Raw genomic sequence first — 22,619 nt, forward strand, 5'->3', positions numbered from 1 at the left:
GCCAGGATGTGACCAGCACCCAGCTTTCTCAGATTCTCCCCAAAGATGACGCCCACAAATAAGCAGGAAGCAGTCTTGAGAATCCACGGCCTCAATTCCTTTACCTGTGGTACCTAACCTCCTGCCTTTTTATTATAAAAAAAGAGGTGAGAATGTAATGGTCTGTTCTGTCCCTTTAAGAGACAAGCTATGCCCCGCCCCCACAAGCTGATCTTCAGTTTACAGCCTGAGTCCCTTTCCTTTCTGTCTCCCCCTCGAAGACGAAGACGCAGCTTCTGTCTCTATTTTCTCCCCACTTCTCCCCTTTCCCCTCTCTGTTTCTCTCTCTCTGCCTCTCTCTCTCTGCTCTTCCCCCTTCTCCCATTCCCTTCCATAACCCACTAAATTTCCAACTTCACTCTGCATGGCGTGCCCATCTGTCTCGGTCTCTCACCTGCCATGTAGCTTCCTGCCTAGGACCCACTGGCCCTCGTGGCCCATGGACCACTTGGGGGCTCGCTGCCTGGGACCTGGCTGCCTTTGTAGCCTGCCGTGGTTTCCGGACCCGCTGCCCTCTGCCTGCTGCTGCTCGGGGACCTGCGTCATGGTCTCATGACCCGCTGCCCACTGCCGCCACTCTGGGACCTGCAGCATTTTACTTAAAGCATTGCAGTCAGTACTCAAGTTTCATTAGAGAATTGCCTAAAATAATTTTATAGGCATTTATTTTCTTCTTTCCTTTCACATAAAAGATAAAATAAGCTAGGATCCAACTTAAAAAAAAAAAAGTTGGTTATGGTCCCATTCACCTGCAACCCCAGTGCTCTGTGGGGTCCCTGACAAGTGCTGGCTGGCAGCCTGGCTCCAGGCTCCTCCACACTGTGTCGTGGGAATGACAAAAAGTGATAAAGGACGTTCATCTCTTCCTCTGGCCCCTGCACACACAGGCACACATATGCTATGTACCCCATAAACACACATACAACTTTTTAAATTAAAAAACAAAGCAAAAAAACTTTGAATAATTCAAAACCTGTTTGGGTTAGTTAGCAGACTCTTCATCTAAACCAAAAGCAAAAAGAGAGGAGGGGATGCGGGTGTGTGACCCACTGATCCTCCGCCAGTCCCTAGGTTCTATTCCCCAAGAAGCCAAGAAGAGGAAAAGAAAAAAAGAGAGAAAGAGAAAAGAAAGAACAAAAAAAGGAAGGAAGAAAAGAAAAGAAAAAAGAAAAGAAAAAAGGGGCTAGCGAGGTGGCTCAGAGATTAAGAACACACTGGCTGCTCTTGCAGAGGGCCTTAGCTCGGTTTCCAGCACCTACATGGAGTTTCACAACCATCTGTATTCCAGTTCCAGAGGATCCATTGCCCTCTTTTGGCCTCTGAGGGCACTGCATGCACATGGTAAACAGACACATGGGCAAAACACCATATACGCATATATATATATGCGTTTATATATACATATACGTTTACACACACACACACACACACACACACACACACACACATATGTTTGAGACAGGGTTTCTCTGCATAGCCCTGACTGTCCTGGAACTCCCTTTGTAGACCAGGCTTGCCTAGAACTCACAGACATCCAGATATCCACCTGTCTCTGTCTGCCTCCCTAGTACTGAGATTAAAGGTGTGCACCACCACCACCACCAAGCAAATTTTTTTTCCCTAAGGAAGAAAAGGGGAGCCAGGTAGTGGTGGTGTACGACTTTAATCCCAGCACTCAGGAGGCAGAGGCAGGAGGATCTCTGTGAGTTCGAGGACAGCCTGGTCTATAAGAGCGAGTTCCAGGACAGGCTCCAAAGCTACAGAGAAATCCTGTCTCGAAAAAAAGAACAAACAAGAAAGGAAGGAAGGAAGGAAGGAAGGGAAAATAGGGATCAGACAGGTCTTAGTAACCATAGGGCAATGTATCTTTCAAAAAGACACCTGGCCAGGCAATAGTAGCATATGTCTTGAATCCCAGCACTCGCCAGGCAGATCTCTGTGAATTCCAGGCCAGATTGGTATACCAAGCAAGTTGCAGGACAGTCAAGACTGTTATACAGAGAAATCCTGTCTCAAAAAAAAAAAAAAAAAGATATCAGGATTTATTTCTTCTTTTTTGAGACAGGGTTTCTCTGTGCAGCTTTGAGCCTCTCCTGGCACTCGCTCTGTAGATCAGGCTGGCCTTAAACTCACAAGATCTGCCTGCCTCTGCCTCTCGAGTGCTGGGATTAAAGGCGTGTGCCACCATTGCCTGGCTATTTATTTTTATTTTGTATGTATTTTATTTTGCCTGCGTGCATCTGTGCTCCATATGCATACAGTACCTGAGAAGACCAGAGGAGGGCATCAGATTCTTTAGAACTAGAGTAGTTATGGCTGGTTGTCTCTCTGTCTGTCTGTCTCTGTCTGTGTCTCTGTTTCTCTCTCTCTCTCGCTCTCTCTCTCTCTCTCTCTCTCTCACACACACACACACACACACACACACACACACACACCATCCAGCCTAGGAGTTAGCAACTCTTTTCTAGAAAAGACCAAAAAAAAAAATCTATATTTTCAATTGTTCGGGAGATTGAAATATCTTAACCCCTATGTGACAACCAAGAGCAGCTACAGATGTGGTACAAATAGTCAGGGGTCATACACACCGATACAACTTTATTTAAAGACACAGTGAGAAGCCGTGTTTGTTAAGAAGGCGAAGAAAGAACCTGGGCTCCACGTACACGCTGAGTCTGTGCTGGGATGGTATCTGGGGGGTATCAATGCTCAGTGGCCCTTAAGCTTGGCAGGCAATACCCTAGGCACGGGAGCCTTTCCTTGATTCAGCATTTCCATTTGCCTAAGAGTTCACCACCCAGTTCTCAACCAGTTCTGAGTAAAACGATGACACCTGCCAGGATCCTATGTTTGACCTCTGACCTCTCTGCTGTCGTCTACCAGCTCAATTAGATGTTGGTTTCCTTTGCTAATTGAGCTGGGACTTTCCCCAGCTGCCCCAGGCAGATGCCAGCAGAGAAATCCCACTGTAAATGCGGTCTGCCCACGCATACGGTGGCTGCTGGAAGGAGGCCAGGAGACCGTGAGAGGGGCCAGCATGTGCTGGGCTAGTGCCCAGCTAAGTCCTCTGGTGTTTCTTGCTCGTCTTTAAAGAGAAACGGAGTGCACACCTACAGTACCAGCCCTTAGAGGCAGTGGCAGGGCTACAATGAGGCCCATCTTAAAATAAAAATCAGATGAACTTGGAGGACATTCTGCGAAGTGAAAGAGGATGGTGGTGGTGGTGGGGAATACTATAGGCTCCGATGATATTGCTAGAGCCGCCAAAGAGGGAAGTAGAAAGGGTGTAGAGGCAGAGAATGTGAGAGGGAGGGGCTCTGCAGCAGGACACTAGCTGAGCATGTGCAGGGTTCGGGATTCCATCCCACGCTTTAAAGGGAAGAGTTCCGGAGACTGTGAGGACTGGACATGAGTGTAGGACCTACACACGGGGCCAGCCTAGTCTACACAGAGTTCCAGGCTAGCCAGGGACATACAGTGAGGCACTGCTTAAAAAATAAAAACCGGAGGCTGAGCATGGTGGTGCACACCTTTAATCCCAGTACTTGGGAGGCAGCGGCAGGTGGATTTTAGTGAGCTCAGGGCTAGCCTGGTCTACAGAGTGAGTTCCAGGACAAGCAGAGCTACACAGAGAAAACCTGTTTCAAAACAAACAACAAACAAAACCAACAAATCAGTTTGTCACTGTGCTGCACAGTATAAACGTATATTTTATATCTTTTAGTGTGTGTATGGTGGTGTAGATGGAGTCCAGGGCCTTGTGTATGCTAGACAAGGGCTCTACTCTGAGCCCTGTCCCAGCCCCTCACTGGGGATCCTAGGCAGGGGCTCCACCCCTGAGCCATACATCCAGCCCCTCACTGGGGGATTCCATGTAGGGGCTCCACCCTTGAGCCACACCCCAGTCCTTCATTGGGAGATTCTAGACAGGGACTTCACCATTAAGATATTCCTCCAGGGCTATTAAGTAGAATTTTTAAATAGCATACAGAACCCTGTTCTTGATATCAGACAACAGATTCTACCAAGCTTGAATCCTACTATAATTAACCTGAACTTAAGATCCGGCTGTCAGAGTCCTGGCAAGGATCCCTGACCACAAGCCAGCCAGAGGCTATCACGCCTCCTTCCCAAAATAGGTTGGGAGGCTCTTTATTTCCATCCCATCTGTCCAGTCAGAGTATGAGATCCCTGCTCCTTGGGGTGGAGGGCAGCAGGTGGCTCCGCTGTAATCTCCTCAGCTGCTCTGAGTCCAGCTGAGGCCAGGGCCACCACGGTTTATACACAGGTTCTGCCATCCTAGGTGAACTCCTAGGCAAATGAAAAGGCTGGAACAGGGAAAGGCTCCAGCTCCATAAAGCACAAACCCAACCTGGCTCCCATGTCTGAGGTGTGCTGCCAAGGGCTGAGGACTCTTCCTGCCTCCGCATTTCAGCTCCTGTGAAAAAGCAGGATAAAGATGAGGCAGCCAGGATCATCAGGCCCCCTTTGGGCAATTCCTGAAAGCGACAGGGCTAATTGGTAGTGATCCCTCCCTTCCTCCCCATCTCCACACCTTCCCTGTCTGTCCTGCGTTTCCGTCCTTTCTTTTTGGTGTCACTCTGGTAATTCAGGCTGGCTTGGAAGTGGTCATCCTCCTGCCTCAGCTTCCTACGTACTGTCAATCTTTCCACTGTATTGGAGAAGACGGACGTGCCTGACTCTGCATGGCACGCTTCAGATCTTCCTCCTGTCCCGGAAGCCCCAGCATCCCTAAGAACAGACCTCACGGCATTCCTACATTTTGAGGTCGAATAAAGCAAAAGAGCTTGGTTTACTCACACATTTATTGTCTGATCACTCACGCCGAGCTTTGATTGACACCAGGAGGAAGAAACCAGGGGCTTCCAGGCTCAGGTCCTACCCTACCTCCGGGCAATGCCATGAGAAGGTGCTTTCTCACAAAAAGGCAACACGGGGTACTTCCAGAAGCCTGAGCCCAGCCGCGCTCCACACTCACCTCTCCCAGATGTCCTGGTGACTTTGGCTACCTCAGCCCTTGCCCTGTACAAGGCCCACTCCACCCCAGCAGCAGCACAACACTGTACACGGCACAGTGGATCCATGTTTGTTGAATGACTGAATGAATGAACGATGCTGATTGGCATGAGGAACACCTGCTGTGGTCAGGGCCCAGTTATGAGTGCTCAAGGCTGTTAGCTCTTGGGCATTACGCCCTGTATGAAGGTGGCTCCCTTTCTTTTGCCTGTGGGCAGCTGGAGACTCGAGCTTTGCTTCCTGTTAGCTCTGGATCTGTCTGCTCAGTGGAGTAACTTGTGAGACCTTCTGGGCCCAAACACAAACAGCCTAGGCCTAATGTACAAAGCCTACGGCGCCGTCCTTCATGCAGGCTCCCTGGCCACAGCATGCTGCTTAGGAAACTTGACATTCTCTACCCTCTGTACACAGGAAGACCTGGGATCTCCACACTACTGAGAGGAAGCAGGAGGCTCAGAGGAGGTAATTGCCCCAAGACGTCCAGAAGGAGTCACAAAATTGCAGGGAGGTCCTGGTTGGAAAGAACAGGGCACCCCAGCATGTCCTTGGAAGAAACTTGGCTAACTGAGGCTCCATGTGGCTTTTGGTTACAAGATATATTTTGAAAGAACAAAGAAAGAAAACCAAGAGTCTACTGGCCAGGGCTTCTGCGGCTGGCACTGTGAAGATTGTGTGACCCCGAAGGCTGTGATGTCATGAGGGGGTCTAGCAGAAGGCAGGGCTTCTCACTTCTACCCAACTTCTCTACCCTCGCATCTCAGCCCTGCATTAGCCCCATGAGCAGCTGTTGGCTCTGAACCGCGGATAGGGAAGTCGAGGCTGGTGGAGAGGAACTCTTTGAGTTCTGTATGCCCTTAAGTCCTGAGGTTCCCTGAGTCCACACCCTTCTCCCCAACATCCCCTGGATGCCCGGGGCTGCTCCTTAATCGGCCTTCTTGGTCTTCTTCTTCCTAGAGCCTTCACTCAGCTCCTCCCTGGCCTTGGCAGGCAGGCCTGCATGCTGGGTGCCTAGGCCTCCACCATGTGGTGCTCCATGGTTGTCATGGTGATGGTCACTTCCCCAAGCTGCCCCAAACAGCACTGGGCAGATGTAGCCCTCCAGGACATCAAATGGAGAACTGTGGGAGTGTGTGGCCGTCAGGAACACCTAAAGGGAGCCCAAGAAACACAAGGGAGGGGGCGGACAAAGGAGCAGTGAGGGGGAGTGGGTCTGCCCCAGCCCTCTGGTTTCCCACACCTCCAAGCTCGTGAGCCCCAACTTCCAGGAATGCTGCAACCAGTGGTCACCCACCTAAACAGGACCTCCCAACACCTACACTTGGGTGCTAATTTTGTTGTTGGTGTTGAGTTAGGGTAGCATGTAGCCCAGGCTAGCATCCTGTTCATTATAGAGCCAAGTCTGAACATAAGAGATGGGCATTGCCTTCCCTCATGTGGGAACACAGAAGTGTCAATCATCTGAAGCTGGGAAGAGTCCCTCACAGTACCCCATCCCCATAACCCCGTGCCACCATACTCCACTCCCAATGTCTTGGATGTCGAGAACTCTGAGCATCATTCTCTCTCCCTCCTGTCTTCCCTCACACCCTTCCATCCTCTCTCTTCAACCTCTTTCTCCACTTGCTTGTCTCTGCTGGGTTGCTTTCAGTTTGTGTTGTATTTTGAGGCAGGGTCTTACACAGCCCAGGCAGGTCCCAAACTTGCTGTGTAGCTGAAAATTACCTTGAGTTCCTGATCCTGGGCCCTCCCTCTTCCCTGCCATAGGGCTCATGGGGGCTTGTTCTGTTTTTTTGAGGCAGAATGTCACTATGTAACCTTAGCTGATCTGGAACCTACTACATAGCCCAGGCTGGCCTCAAACTCATGTTGATCCTCCTGCCCCCTCCACAGCAGGACTCACACCCTTTCCAGGGCTTCGGTCCTCTCCAGGGCTGGACCATCTCTAGGAAGGATCTTCTATGCTTGGGGAGCTAGGGACAACATTCTCTGGCAGAAAGACAGGGAAGGCCCAAGTTCCTTCTGGGTGTTTCGATCACAGCGGCTTTCAGCTCCCTGTCCCCATGGTCTCTCATATAGGGGAGCAGCACCTCCACCCCCACCTGCAAGGCCCATTCTCTTCCTCAACCCTCATCCCTCAACCTCCCGATGAAATTCTCGGGAGTGTCCCATCCCAGGGACTTACCTTACATGACACCATGAACATGGTGAAGACGAAGATGAGGCTGGCCTTGGACACGGGGAGCCAGCGCGTTTGCTGCAGGGTGAACAGAATGGCTCCATACAGGCTGGCTTTGGTGGGGCTGGGGGTGTAAGACATGGGTCACTACGGTCCATTCTCAGTCCAGGCTTCACTAAAAGCCCAGCAGAATCACAGCTGGCCAGGAGGCACTGGGCCCGTCTTCCTGGCTGACGGCTGGGGTCTGCTTACCAGGGAGCATTTTAGTTTATGTTGGGTTGGGGAGTTATGGTCTGAGCTCATGTATGAGAACAGCTGGGGGTGGGGGCTCAGGCCCATTGAGGTTGGGGAATTTGGGGTTGAGGCTATGCTAGGGGGAAGAACTCAGCCAGTGAGGAATTCATGGGGTGGTGACACACAGTCAGGGAAACAGAAAAGGTCTGTGACCAAACCAGGGTGACAGCCATATTAGCCTTTTCTCTACGATGACTCCTGACTTCCCAAGGTTGTAAAATAAAAGCATTCTCTCTTCTGGGTCTCCAAGGCTCTTATTATGAAGTGAGGGCCACTGTTTTTGATAGAAAGATCTGTATTCTCACCCAGAGCTGAGTTATTGCCCCTCCTCACTCATGGCCTTCGTCTGCTTCCACCCCAGTATCTCTCTGTCTCTCACCCATGTAAGCAACTTTAGGGAGCTGGTTCCTCCTTCCACCATGTAGGGTCTGGGGACTGCAGGCTTAGCTGCAAGCTCTTTCACCCACTCAGCTGTCTCACAGGCCCTGCATCTTATTTTGAAGCAAAATCTCTCACTCACCCAACCTGGAGTTTACCAGTTTTGCTAGGTGGGCTGGCAGTGTCTCTGCATTCCCAGCTGTAATTTGAATGAGAATGTACCCATTCTGGTCCCAGGTGGTGGAGCTGTTGGGGAGGTTGAGGAAGTGTAGCCTTGTTGAGGAGGTGCTGGGGCTAGCTTTGAGAGCTAAGGGCCTTAGCCACCTCAGTTTCTTGCTTGTGGTTCAAGATGTGAGCCCTGAGCTCCCTGCTCCTGCTGCCACGCCCCTGCTCGCTCAGGTCTCCCACCATGACAGACTCAGTCCTCTGAAACCTAAGCTCCAATGAATGACTTGGTCATGGTGTCTTGTGCCAGCAACTGTAGAACAGCTAAGACACCAGCACGGGGTGACGGGTGTGCTGCTGCACCTGGCTTCTTACACCAGCACGGGGTGACGGGTGTGCTGCTGCACCTGGCTTCTTACACCAGCACGGGGTGACGGGTGTGCTGCTGCACCTGGCTTCTTACACCAGCACGGGGTGACGGGTGTGCTGCTGCACCTGGCTTCTTACACCAGCACGGGGTGACGGGTGTGCTGCTGCACCTGGCTTCTTACACCAGCACGGGGTGACGGGTGTGCTGCTGCACCTGGCTTCTTACACCAGCACGGGGTGACGGGTGTGCTGCTGCACCTGGCTTCTTACACCAGCACGGGGTGATGGGTGTGCTGCTGCACCTGGCTTCTTACACCAGCACGGGGTGACGGGTGTGCTGCTGCACCTGGCTTCTTACACCAGCACGGGGTGATGGGTGTGCTGCTGCACCTGGCTTCTTACACCAGCACGGGGGTGACAGGTGTGCTGTCACACCTGGCTTCTTACACCAGCACCGGGGCAACAGGTGTGAACAACAGAGGAACCAATGCAGGTTCTTGAACCCAGAATCTTTCTCTTTTTAAAATTCTTACTTATTTAATTTAATGTTTATGGGTATTTTTGTCTGCATGCATGTCTGTGAACCATATGTATGCAAGGCCTGTGGAGGCCAGAAGAGAGCATCTGATTCCCCATGAATGTGGTTACAGATGGCTGTGAGCTACCATGTGGGTGCAGGGAATCAAACCCGGGTCCTCTGGAAGAGGCTGAGCCATCGCTCCAGCCCGTGTCCACCAGCATCTTTTGACTGTGGATGTATAGATGGTGGGGGTGAAAGACCCTGATAATGGGGAATCTTTTCTTTTATTTCAAAACAGGTTCTCACTGTGTAGCTCTGGTTGGCTGGAACTTATAGAGATCCTCCTGCCTCTGCCTCTCCAGTACTGGGATTAAAGGAGCACACCACCATTACTGGATTGATAATGTTGAATCTTGTCAATTACACAAAACCCAAAAATCAACCTGGAGCCCAATGGTGGTGGGTGGCGCACGCCTTTAATCCCACACTCAGGAGGAAGAGGCAGGAGAATCTCTGAGTTCGAGGCCAGCCTGGTCTACAGAGCAAGTTTCAGGACAGCCAGGCCTACACAGAGAAACCCCATCTTGAAAAACAAAAACAAAACCAACCTGGAGGCAAATCTCTTGTCACTGGATTATTTAGATTAGGTCAGCTGAGGGTAAAGACCCCTACAGAATGCGGGTGCCCCAGGGCACCCTCTGGGGCTGGGTGTGAAGAAGCCAGCTGAGCACCTGAGCTAGGTGTGGAGAGTGTGACCTTGGTGGCTGTGGGGTTTGGGTGCAGGGGGTCACATCTGCTCAGCAGGTGCTAGAAGCTGAGGTCGCCATACAAAAGGCTAAGGAGGCAGATGTGACAGTCAAACCCCTGGACAGTGAGTAAAGTCACATGTTGGGGAGAGGTGACCTGCAGGCTGCCCTCCCCAGCACTAAAAACTGGAGGTTGGGGAGATGGCTCCGTGGTGCAGTGAGCCTGGGCACATCAGGGACTTGGGGTTTGACTGAGAGACCCTGCCTCAGATACGGTGGGAAAGTAATTGATGATCCCAGAACAACCCAAGGTCTGCACATATACACGCACACACGTACTCATGTGCCTCCACACGAGCACACAACACAGACACGCAGGAAAATGGAAAAAACAAATAAAGGAATAAAGAGAAGTAGAGTGTATCAGGCCCAATGCACTGGTCCTGCAAGGGTCATACATGCTATGTGGCTCCACCCACCATTCCCTCGGACCTCCACACCACACAGTCTGCCTGCCTGTCCACAGTCCCCATCCTATTCCATTTCCTTCCTTCCACTCACGTTCTGCACCCTGGCCATGCACCTTTTCTAACCTAACAATTAGCAGTGATGCTAGGCTCTGGGTGGGGAGCCTTTTGTAGCCAGAAAACTCCTACTCGCTCTTCAAAACCCCAATCAAATATCACCTCTGCAGAAGGTCTTCCTGTCCTTACCCCAGCAGTGTCTTGGGCCAGGTGAGGAGGGACAGAGGCCACAGGGGGATACTTACAAGGACATGTGAAGGATTTCATTGGTCTCCGGTTTCCAAACTCCTCGAAGCAGCTGCTCCAGGTTGGACAGGAGGGCAACACCAGAGCCTGTAGGGGCAGGGCACCACTGAACTAGCTTGCCACCCCATGCCCTGTTTCTCCTAGCCTCCATTCCCAAGGACACAAAGGGCCTTTTCTTCATGAGGGGTGTCTGAGTCTGGGGAATACAATCCCTGACTCATGTAGGTGGGTCTTCTATCAATCTGTTGCTTTCATTGGTTAATTAATGAAGAAACTGCTTGGCCTGATAGGTCAGAACATAGGTGGGTGGAGTAGACAGAACAGAATGCTGGGAAGAAGGCAATGAGGCAGACACCATGCAGCCAGCTGCCAGGTCTGAATCTTTCCCGGTAAGCCACGATCTCGTGGTGAGATACAGATTATTAGAAATGGGTTGAATCAATATGTGAGAGTTAGCCAATAAGAGGCTGGAGGTAATGGGCCAGGCAGTGTTTAAAAGAATACAGTTTCTGTGTAATTATTTTGGATGTAAATTAGCCAGGGATCCGGGCTGCGGGACACAGCCCACCGTTCCTTATTACTACACCTGACAGCTGGAGAAATGAGGCTCACAGCAAAGCCTTGCCCAGGTTTTCACGGCACAGTTGGGGCAAACCAGCAGGAAGCAACTGGATGTGTCCCCAGCTACAACGGACTGTCTTGAATCTCCCTGCGTGCCCAGGCTGGCCAGGACTCCCAATCCTCCCTGGCTCATCATCACAAATGCTGGGATGACAGGAGCCCACTCTTATGCCCAGCTAACTGCTGTGATCTTACTTATTGGAAAAAATTTAATAATTTCTTTTTATAATTTTATTATTTATTTGTTAATTTTGTGTATGGGTGTCAGCCACACTCTAACGCAGAGGTCAGAGGACAACCATGAAGTGAGTTCTCTGTTACCTACTGAGCCTTCCTGCCAGCCCCTACAATTTTTTTTATTACATTTATCTAGGTATGGTGGTATACACCTTTAGTCAGCTCTTGGGAGGCAGAGGTAGGAGAATCTCTGTGAGTTCAAGGCTGGCTTGGTCTACATAATGAGCTCCAAGCCAGCCTGGGCTACAAAGAGACTGTCTGAAAAACAATGTTACATATTACTTATACTTTCTGTGGTAGTGGGGAGTGTGTCCACGTACATGAGCAAACCGTAGCACATGTGTGGAGGTCAGAGGACCAGGACTCTCAGGAGCTGGTTCTCTCCTTCCACTGTGTGGGCTCTGGGGTCAGGCTCAGGTCATTGGGTCTGGCCTCAAGCACTCTTCCCAAGCCATCTTGCTGCCCCTATTATTATTAACTTCATTGTTACTGCATATGGTGTGTGTAGGCGCACGGGCCACGGTGCCCATGTGGTGAGCTGTGAACAACCTGTGGGAGGCTTTTGCTGCAAGCTCTTTACCACTAAATCGTCTCCCTGGACTGTCTCCTTGGACGATCTCACTGGACTGCCTCACTGGACCGTCTCACTGCACCGCCTCACTGAACTGTTTCACTGGACCGCCTCACTGAACTGTCTCGCTAGACAGTCTCACTGGACCGTCTCTCACTGGACCGCCTCACTGGACTGTCTCACTGGACAGTCTTACTGGACCATCTCCCTGGACCGTTTCACCGAACCACCTCACTGAACTGTCTCACTGGACCGCCACACTGAACTGTCTCACTGGACCGTCTCACTGAACTGTCTCACTGGACCACCTCACTGGACTGTCTCACTGGACAGCCTCACTGAACAGTCTCACTGGACAGCCTCACTGGACCGTCTCACTGAACTGTTTCACTGGACCGTCTCACTGAACTGTCTCGCTAGACAGTCTCACTGGACCGTCTCACTGGACTGTCTCACTGGACCATCTCTCACTGGACCGCCTCACTGGACTGTCTCACTGGACAGTCTTACTGGACTATCTCCCTGGACCGTTTCACTGAACCACCTTACTGAACTGTCTCACTACACCGCCTCACTGGACTGTCTCACTGTACTGTTTCACTGGACTGCCTCACTGAACTGTCTCACTAGACAGTCTCACTGGACCGCCTCACTGGACTGTCTCACTGGACAGTCTTACTGGACCATCTCCCTGGACTGTTTCACCGAACCACCTCACTGAACTGTCTCACTGGACCGCCTCACTGAACTGTCTCACTGGACCACCTCACTGGACTGTCTCACTGGACAGCCTCACTGAACAGTCTCACTGGACAGCCTCACTGGACCGTCTCACTGAACTGTCTCACTGGACCGTCTCACTGAACTGTCTCACTGGACAGCCTCACTGAACTGTCTCACTGGACCACCTCACTGGACCCCTGTGGGGATTTTTTATCTTCCCTGTCATAGTTCTGTTTACCTTTGACCCAGCCAGTGGCGATCATGATGAACCACCCGTGGTGGTAGTGGTGGTGCGCATGGTGGATGCCCACGGCAATCTTCCGAACCCTCACCACCTCCTTCATGGCCACGAAGATGAGTTTCACAGGCAGGAAGCAGACACACTTGTAGAAGAGGTCCAAGGGACAGAAGAAAATCAAGTACCTTTGAGGACAGAAGACCTAGGGTCAGGAGGAAGGGTAGGCCAGGGGAGTATCTGGCTGGCGCCCTGCTGATTGTGACTGGGGTTCTTGATCCTTTAACCTCCCTCCTCCCTAGTGCTGGGGTCCTCCCTGGCCCCAGGCTCAGCCTTTCCAGGGTCTCCAGATGCTTACCACACTGCAGAGGCCAGCAGGATGCTGGAGCTGTTGCTGAAGTAGTCAATGATGGGCTCCCCAAGGAGCAAGTCAGCCAGGATGTAACTCCCAAAACAGTGCAGCATGGCGCACAGCCAGGAGGCCACTGGGTGGCGCCGGGACAGCTCCACTGCTCCTGCAAGGCACATGAATTCTGGTGACTACAGGAGCAGGACAACACCTGCAGGCAGGCTGCCCTTTTAACCCTCTGGGTGCTGGAGATTAAACCCAGGGCTTCCCCTATGCTCACTGGGTGCTGAGATGGAAGCCAGTTGCAAGCTGAGCGTGAGTTCTACCACCAAGGTAGGGAAGAGGCAGTGGCGATTAGCCAGTACTAGGAAGCCATCCCAGGACCTGCATGGGGGAGACCTGACTCGCTGCACACACAAGAAATAAAAGCAGCCTAGCATGGTGATCCACAATTTAGGTAGATCTGTGAGTTCAAGGTCAGCCTGGTCTATAGAGTAAATTCCAGGGCATCCAGGGCTACACAGAGAAACCCTAACTCAAATAAGGAAACAAATGAACAAATAAATAATGGCAATATTTGTAGATCTCCAGTCTTTGTTAAAGGTCAGGCTCTATCCTTAAGTTAACATCATCCCCATCTCATAAAGCCACACCCTTGAGCCACCACTGGGTGTCCCCGGTGTGACTGCTGATACTGGAGAATCCCTCCTTTTCTGACCAGTTTCATTTGGTGGAGAAGGGGATCAGACCCCCAAGGGTCACGGATTGGGAAAGTGGTCCCCAAGGTGTTAGGATTAGAGGTGAGGATCCTTTAAGAATTGGGTGTAGGGCATGGCAATTAGGTCTGTGGTACCAAGGCTAGCCTGCTGCAGGAACATCCTGGGAGAATGTGGTGGTTTCAGAGGCACAGCTGTGCTGGGGATCAGTGGGTAGAGCACTTGCCTAGCACGCTGCAAGTCCTGGGTTCCACCCATAGCACCATATAAACCCGGTGTGGTTGATGCAGGCCTGTAATCCCAGCACACAGGAAGGGAAACAGGAGAATCTTAAGTTTTTTTTTTGTTTGTTTTCGAGACAGAGTTTCTCTGTAGCTTTGGAGCCTGTCCTGGAACTAGCTTTTGTAGACCAGGTTGGCCTCGAGCTCACAGAAATCTGCCTGCTTCTGCCTCCTGAGTACTGGAATTAAAGATGTGCACCACCACTGCCTGACAAGAATCTTAAATTTAAGGTTATTCCTCGCTACAGGGGACATTCTAGGCTAGCCTGGGGTACATGAGACCCTGTATCAAAAGAAAAAAAAAAAAGAAACCTGGCCAGAGTGGCCCTGCTGGCCTCTGCCACCTCTGCCTTTCCCGTGAGTGTCTGCTGCCCTGTGATTTCCCACAAGGCCAAACAGGGAATCTCCTTTCTAAACTTTCAGGCTTCAAACTGAGCCAAGCCAACCTTCAGTGCCAGGGATGGAACCCAGGGCTTCCCACTGAGCCACAGCCTCAGCAACAAAACCTCTTTTCTCTTTGTCAGCAAAAACATCTGTGTATTGTCACCACAGTGGAAATGAGCCAGTGAGATGGTCCTGTTTAGGTCGACTGCCTCCAAGTCTGATGAGTTCAATCCCCAGAACCCCACGGTAGAGAGAACCAACTTCCCCAGATGTCACTGAGCCTACACGTGCTCTCCACACACACGCACAAACACATACATAATAAATAAATCATTTCAAACAAACAAAATCACTTTAAAACATAAATACAACCTTTAAGAAACTCTGTCCAGTGTGGACATAACAAGGTAAATTATGCCATTTTACCAATGGCCGCAGAGAGCAACTAGGGCAGGGGAGCAGCCGTGCGACTGTGAGGACTGGAATTCAGATCCTTCCAACTCAGAGACCCAGAAGCTGGTGAGGAGGCTCAGCAGGGACAGCCTCACCCACCAAGATGGATTATGGAATACATATTGTGGGAGGAATGAGCCAACTCCTGCACACACATGCACAGGCATGTACTCTCAAGAACACACAAAAGCATAACCAGCCTTGTCAAGTGCCCTGGTATATACTTATAATCTCAGCCACTTGGGACCCAAAAAGAGGAGGGAAGGGAGGAGAGAGAGAGGAAAGGGGACAGAAGAGAAGGGAGAGGGGAGGGGAGGGGAAAGAACACCCCTTCCTGCATCTATTTAAAGTACTACTTCCCCTGAGAAGTAATCCCAGAAGCAGCTGGTGAGCCCACAGGGTCAAGGCTACTGAAGCCCTCCCTCCTGCCCTGCAGAAAAGACACATGCATGTGCTTCTAAAAATAGCTGCCAGGGGCAGTCTTATTCCAGGGTGTTTCTTGTGCCCTTTGGGACCATCCTAGAGACAGCTGAAGGGGAGGGGCTAACAGGCTTTGCTTCCTAAGCACCTTCTACATAAAGTCTTGACCCCCTCACTCTGCCACTCAGGCCTATGTAGCCCTGAGCAAGTGTCTGCCACCAGCCTCCAGCTAGCCAGTTTCTTTGGTTGTCAAAAGGCAGAGGGATGAGCTTATATAGCCTTCAAGCTATAATGGTTCAACTCATTATCTTTATTTATTTTGAAAAGATTTATTTTATGTGTATAAGTGCTTGCATGTACATGTGTCTGTGGATCATGTGAATGAAGTACCTGTCGAGGCCTGAAGAGGGTGTCATCCCTTAGAGATGGATCACAGGTGGTTGCAAGGGACCCTGGATCTTTTGCAAGAGCAGCCAGTACCCCTACCTGCTGAGCCATTGCTCCAGCCCTCTTTATTCATTTTGATACAGCATTTCACTCTAATACAGGCTAGCCATTAATTTGCCATTCTCCTGCCTCAACCTCCCCACTGCTGAGATGTCAGGTTCAGTCACTCAGAACCTGGAGAAGCCTAGGTTCCCTGGCTCTATCAAAGTCTGCCTACCAGGACAAAAAGAAATTGCTTAGCCCTTAGCAATTATGCCAGAGATATTCTGGGACCTAGCATGAGATTGAAATATCTGGGGGGTGGAAATTTCACACACCAGATAAATCCACCCACTGTGAGTTCAAGGAATAGCCCAGCAGTAGCACCTCTGCCTAGAATCCTCCAGTGAGAGGCTAGGGGCATGGCTCAGGGGTGGAGCCTTGCCTAGAATTCCCTCAGTGTCTCCTGGTCCTTAAGATTAGTGGTTGGGGAGGCCTGTGGCGGATGTAAAAATTGCCCTCTTTATCGTTTTTTGGTGCTATTCCTTGCACAGACTTAGCACAGCATAGCTCAGGAGCCACAACCGAAGCCCCAAAGCTTTGTATTTTTCAGTTTAAAAAATAAACTTGTCTATTAATTGGTGCTGTATCTCAGGGAGCAGAGGACTGGTCTAGCTTGCCTGAAGCCCTGGATTCCATTGCCACCACACAGGATTCCAGTGTGGTGGCTGGAATCACAACACACAGGACTCAAGATGATCATGAGTTGGAGGCCAGCCTGGGCTACATAGTGAGACCTAAAAGAACAATGAAGTCTGTTATTGTTGGGCATGTCTGTAGTCCCAGAACTTGGGAGATGCAGACAGCAGAATCAAGAGTTCAAAGTCCTGTTTAGCTGTTGAGCAAGTTTAGTCCAGCCTGGGCTACATAAAACCAGTTTAGACTGGTACCAAGGACACAGCTCGGTTGGTGAAGTGCTCTCCTAACAGGCACCCAGTCTTGGGCTCCATCCGCTGCAGGATGGATATGGTGGGGGAACACCTTCATCCCAGCACAGCGGCTGGGGATGAGTTCTCACTTTAACAAGCAGCCCTGACTTCCCTTCTAGAAACCATCCCCATGAGTGGTATTTGGAACAAGCTCTCCTGGGCAGTTTTGGTTTGGTTCAGCGTCCTGCATCTCTAAGCACGCTGAGTTTTCTTGTAAAAGAACTCTCTGGAAAGCCTGACCCAGAAAACACCAGTCCCCCATGTTCTTCTAGAGCCTTCCAAGTGCATAAAACTACTTCTTACAGATTCCCCAGACACCCAAAATCCAGATCTCCATACCATTGGACTACATGCCTGTAGACAACAGGGGCAACGGGGTCAATTTGCCAATGAGCCCAAGTCACAGACAGGCAAGGGGAAATGGAGGCATGGGGGCCAGTTTGTGTAAGCAGACTGGTTCCACCTCAGAAGCCCTCACCTGTCCCTTTTGTTTCATGTGTATGTGTGTGTATCGAGCATGTATATTTGAATGGGGGGACGACATGATGCATATGCAGGGGCTTTGTGCACGTGTGTGTCTGCACATATGGAGCCAGCTTATCCTGAGGACCCGATCTCTGCCTCCTGAATACTTCACCATCTTTTTTTATCTTATTGTTTGGAGGGGGGGCAGTGAAGACAGGATCTCACTACATAGCTCTGGCAGTCCTGGAACTCACTGTGCACACCAGGGTGGTCTAAAATCTAGAGATACATTTGCTTCTGCCTGAGTGCTGGAATTACAGGCATGTGCCACCATCTTTGGCTGAGAAAAAGCCCAGGCTGGTCTACCTAAGGTTCTTTGGGTCAGTCTTGTTTGCAGAAATAACAGGTATGTGTTGCCAGGCAGCTCATCGACCACCTTGATTTCCTAAGGGAAGGGTGAAGAGAGCAGTTTTTGTAGCCTAATCTGCTATTCTGGGAGTCACAGGAACCTGGGTATGAGTCTCAGTCTCTTGGGACTTGCAGACTCACTGTTGGGAGCCACCTGGAGGCACAGGTGGTCCTGCAGTTTGGAGGTAGCCACGTGGGGCTGAGCACCCTTGCCTGCACCCTTGCTTGCACATGCTCAGAACAGCAGAATGGCATTAACCAATCAGGACAGCGTTCAAGCCTCTCCACCGCTTAAAAGCAGCTGCCTCTGGGTCCAACCCTCTCTCTCTAAGCTTTCTCTTGTCCCTGCTCTATCTTCCCTTCCCCCAATTTTCCTCAAGGGAATGCTCCGAATAAAGATGTGACCAGGGAAGGAATTCTCGTTTTTGGTGGCGTTCATTCCTGCTGGACAGGATGCGCCCCCCGCAACTCACTACATATAAGTTTACTTCGACTGTCGACATCCTGTTCCCCAAATATTGAAGGAGTTATTCCAGGCAGATATCATGCAGCAAACATGTGGGGGCATGGGCTTCAAATGCAAGCATGCAGGTATTCTGATTAAACCAGTCTGGGTTTTAGAGTCTAGGGATGGAATCCACGGTCTTCTGCACACTCAGCCAGAACTCTACCATCAGGCCCCACCCCCAGCCTCACACAGGGAATCTAGGCTGTCCCTCTGTGCTGAGTACACACAAATAAGTGAAAATCAATGTTGCCAGGCTGTGGTGGCGCCGCCTTTAATCCCAGCACTTGGGAGGCAGAAGAAGGCAGAACTGTGAGTTTGATGTCAGCCTGGCCCACAGAGCGAGTTCCAGGACATCCAGGGCTACATAGAGAAACCCTGTCTCAAAAATGAAAACAAAACACACACACACACACACACACACACACACACACACACACACACACACACAGATATTTTCCCCCAAGAGCCAGCAAGATGGCTTAGCAGGTAACACTTGCCACCAGGTCTCATGACCTGAGTGCAATCCCTGGGACCCATGGGGTCAAAGGAGAGACCTGAAACCTGTATTGCCCTTTGACCTACATATATAATAAAAAAATTAATACAATTTTATTTTGAGACAGGATCTGGCTAAGCTGTCCAGGCTGACTTTGAACTTACCATCTTTCTGCTTCTGCTTCTTGAGTGGGTGGGATAATAGGTGGGCACTGCACCAGGCTGAGGTTGATTTTACAGTGTCTGGCCTCAAACTCAGAGATCCACCTGCCTCTGCCTCCCAAGTGCTGGCATTAAAAGTGTGCACCACAAACTCTGGGTGGAAATGGACTTTTAAAAGATCCTAGAAATCTGCTGTGCAGCTAGGGTTGAGAAACTAATGAAGTTCTAGGGAATAAATCCCAAACCTTCTGGAACATTCTAACTCCTACTTACACTTGCGGCACAGATGGTTTACTGTGAAACCCCTGCAGAAATATTCAGACAAGAATGGGCATGGATCTCATTCGAGCACAGGGAAGGCTGAAGAAAGAGGATCGTTGAGTTTGAGTCCAGGCTGGGCTATGCAGTGAACCCTGTTTTGTTTGTTTTTTTGGTGTTTTGTCTTGTTTTGTTTTTCTTGAGATAGGGTTTTCTATGTGGTCTTGATTGTCCTGGAACTCACTCTGTAGATCAGGCTGGCCTTGAACTCCAGAGATCTTGAGATCCACCTGTCTCTGCTTCTCAAGTGCTGGAATTAAAGGCATGCAGCTCTTGTTTGGTTTTATTAAATAGGGGTTGGCAAGAGGGCTCAGAGGTAACAACATCACTTGCTACCCAGTGACCACCTGAGTGTGATCCCCAGAACCCATGTAAAAATGTCAGACGAGAGCTGATTCCACAAAGCTGTCGTCTGACCCCTCCATGATCTCTGTGGCACATATGTATACACACATGCATTAATGATGATGATGATAACTGAAAAGATTCTAAAACACAAATAGAGGAGGCAGTGAATGGCACTTTGGGCAAAGATACTCGCTGCCAAGCCTTGGGCTCACGCCTATGTCTACACCGAAAGGAGGACAGCTGCTCCACGCCATCCTCTGCCCTCCGCATGCACATCCCGGCACACTCACCCCCATACACACACAATAAAAACATGAAAAGAGCTGAATCCCTCCCCTATTTTCAGCACACTTTTTACTAAGCCCATTCCGGGGGCTCCTGTCTCCACATGGTGGACCTTGGGGCGTGCTGGGTTCGGCAGAAGCCACCAGGAATTATTCCCCTGATGGGAAACCCAGTTTCTCCAAACGAAAGCACAAGTGAGAACTTTGCCTTGCAAAGCCAAGGCTCCCCAGAGCAGCTTTTGGAGAGACAGACTCTTGTTTGTGCAAAGGGAAGAAAAACATAACCCGGATGCCTCACAAGCCGCCAACCCCTTTGCATAAGAGCATGTATTTATGCTTGTACGGACACGTGCACAAATTCATCCAAGAAAGCACTGGAAAACGATGCATGCAAAGCTAAGAGGAACATCTTTTTAAGTTTCCCCTTCCACTTTGTGGGCCATCTTGTAGGTCCCCATATTTAAGTAAACATTGCAGGCTATTTTTGTCATTTCAGAAAGAACTGATCCACATATCTGCTCTCAAAGGATCCTATACTTTCTTGGAAGAAAATTATCCTGTTCCTCAAACTTGCAGGTTCCATAGAATAACTAAAGCTACGAGAGATGAACATGACACAGTTGCTCATGCTGAACTTGTCTAAAAATAGAACACTCCAGGGAGGCACTGTTTATTTATTTTTGAGATGGTCTGTCCTTAAACTGGCCAAGAACTCACCGTGCAGCCCTGGCTGTCCTGGAACTAGCTTTGCTATTCCCTGCCTCTATGTCCTGAGTTCTGGCATTACCAGTGTGAGCTACATTTGCCCTCATTAAACAGAATGGGTGGAGGAGGGGTGGGAGAGCAGGAGATAGCTCTGCTGCTAAAGGAGCCTGTCCACAAGTCTGACCACCAGAGTTCCATCGGGAGACCCACGTGCTGAACGAAGAAAAACAACTGCAAATTGTCTTCTGACCTCCACACATGTCCACAACACACAAATAAACAAAAGTAATTAATTGTTTTTTTTTAAATCAAAGAAGTAGGGTCTATCCTCCGGTGACTCTTGAGAGCAGTCTGACCTAAAGTTGCCCTATCCTGGAACCGCTTCAGCTCCCTAAGTGGGAAGGATCCTACGCCAGAGCTGGCCCAACCGACAAACGGGAAGGGAAGAGAGAAGAGGATGCCAAGAGATGCACAGAGGGGACGCCGGTGTCACTTTCCCCGAACTTGATCGCAGCCCCCAGCATGGCCAGTCCTTATATAGTCACTCAGCAGTCATTCCAAGGGCGTGAAGGGAGGTCATGGCGGCTGACGTCCAGAACATCTGACCTCTCCCGGGCAAAGCCAACTCTTGCTTGCAACCTTCGCCACCATCAATGCCCCTTGCCCAAGTTCACGAAGCCTTGTCTAACCTGACTCCTAGCCTTTTTTCTCACCCCCAATCCCAACCCCACCCAAACCCCAAAGGACCTGTCCTCCCTACAGTAGCAAGCGCTCGCCTCTCCTTCCGTCCTACCCATCTGCAGCCCCCTTTGCACAGCTCCTTCAGCCCCGGGGTTACCTCCTCCACCTGCGCGCGCGTGGGAGCACTCTGCCTCCTCCCTTATCCAGCCCTAGGATCAGTCCTGCCTCCTCCGCGCCTCCATCATCAAGGGATGGACAACCTCTCTCCTGGGAGCCCCTACTCACCTGGCTCATACTTCAGGTAAATGATGGAGACGATGAAGTAACTAAGGTCGAAGACCGGGAAGAGCGGCACCCGTGAGAAGCTGAGCGCGAGCTCTCCCAGGCTCAGCGCTGATATCAGGTCCATGGCGTTGGCGGGTACCTCTCCGGCCCCTGGCCCGGTGCGTTCAGCCGCCCGCCGCCCGGGCGACTGCGCCCCCGCCGCTGAGCCCGCCGCGCTGCCAGGCACCGCCCCCGGTCCGGCCCCCGGGAGAGGAGGGGCGATGAGGCAGCCTGCGCCACCGAGCGCAAGGCGCAGGGCCGCAGGGCGGCCAGAACTCGGTTCAGCGCAGCTAAGGGGTCTGTCCCCTGCATCCAGCCCACTCGAGCGGGACTCCGCTTGTGCTGCTTAGTTAGGACCCTGTCTCTCCTCCGTGGAACTAGCCTAATCCCGACCCCTGTTATCCCCAAGATGCCAGTCGATCAGATCCCCGCCTCGGCGGACCTCAGCCAAGAATTTTATGTTTTATTCTTGAGGAGCCCGTGTCTTCACGTGGATGTGCAAGTCAGAACCCCGCCTCCCACAAGGCGCCTTCAACCTAAACCCTCATGTCCTATTTGGTTTGTTCAGTGAGAATCTTGTCACAAGAGGCTCCACAGAACTCTGTGGACTCCAGCCCAGACCCTGGTGTCCCTCCCATAGAGAACACTGAGTTAGGGACCCATTAGGTCCCATAGGTCAGAGCCTCCATCCATCATGTTCTGTAAGGTCTGTTCGATCAGGACCGTCATTCCCCATGGCCCGTGGGGAACAACCCAGGCACGGGGAACACCCTGACCCACAACTGTGTGCACGCTGAGCCGGAGTGCAGCCGTCCCTTTCAGAGTACAGTCATCTGTAGCGCCCGTAGCCAAAGAGCCCACAACGCCCTCACTCCGTCTCCGGGGTGGCTCAGGGGTCAAGGGCACAATTTCCTTGTAGACGCGGAACCCGCCGCCCCGCCGGCGGCAGAGCGGAATCCACTGCGGGGACTCCTCAGCACCCAACACGGAGCATGCGTGCGCACCTCAAGTTCCGCCCCATG

The 22,619-nt window shown here is 51.1% G+C and overlaps 1 protein-coding gene across 1 annotated transcript; it reads right to left on the reverse strand.

The window, feature by feature from the left end:
- Positions 1-4,847: 4,847 nt before the first annotated feature.
- Tmem38a (transmembrane protein 38A) lies at positions 4,848-22,576 on the reverse strand. The gene is made up of 6 exons (XM_048427220.3): positions 21,559-22,576; positions 13,240-13,396; positions 12,885-13,069; positions 10,494-10,581; positions 7,259-7,376; positions 4,848-6,223 (listed from the first exon to the last, which is right to left on the reverse strand). The coding sequence occupies exons 1-6, from the start codon at positions 21,680-21,682 to the stop codon at positions 5,999-6,001; spliced, it is 897 nt and encodes a 298-aa protein (XP_048283177.1). The 5' UTR covers positions 21,683-22,576; the 3' UTR covers positions 4,848-5,998.
- Positions 22,577-22,619: the final 43 nt, after the last annotated feature.

The sequence above is a fragment of the Myodes glareolus genome, chromosome 23 (genome assembly GCF_982192425.1).
Source record: "Myodes glareolus chromosome 23, mMyoGla1.1, whole genome shotgun sequence".
Taxonomy (NCBI): domain Eukaryota; kingdom Metazoa; phylum Chordata; class Mammalia; order Rodentia; family Cricetidae; genus Myodes; species Myodes glareolus.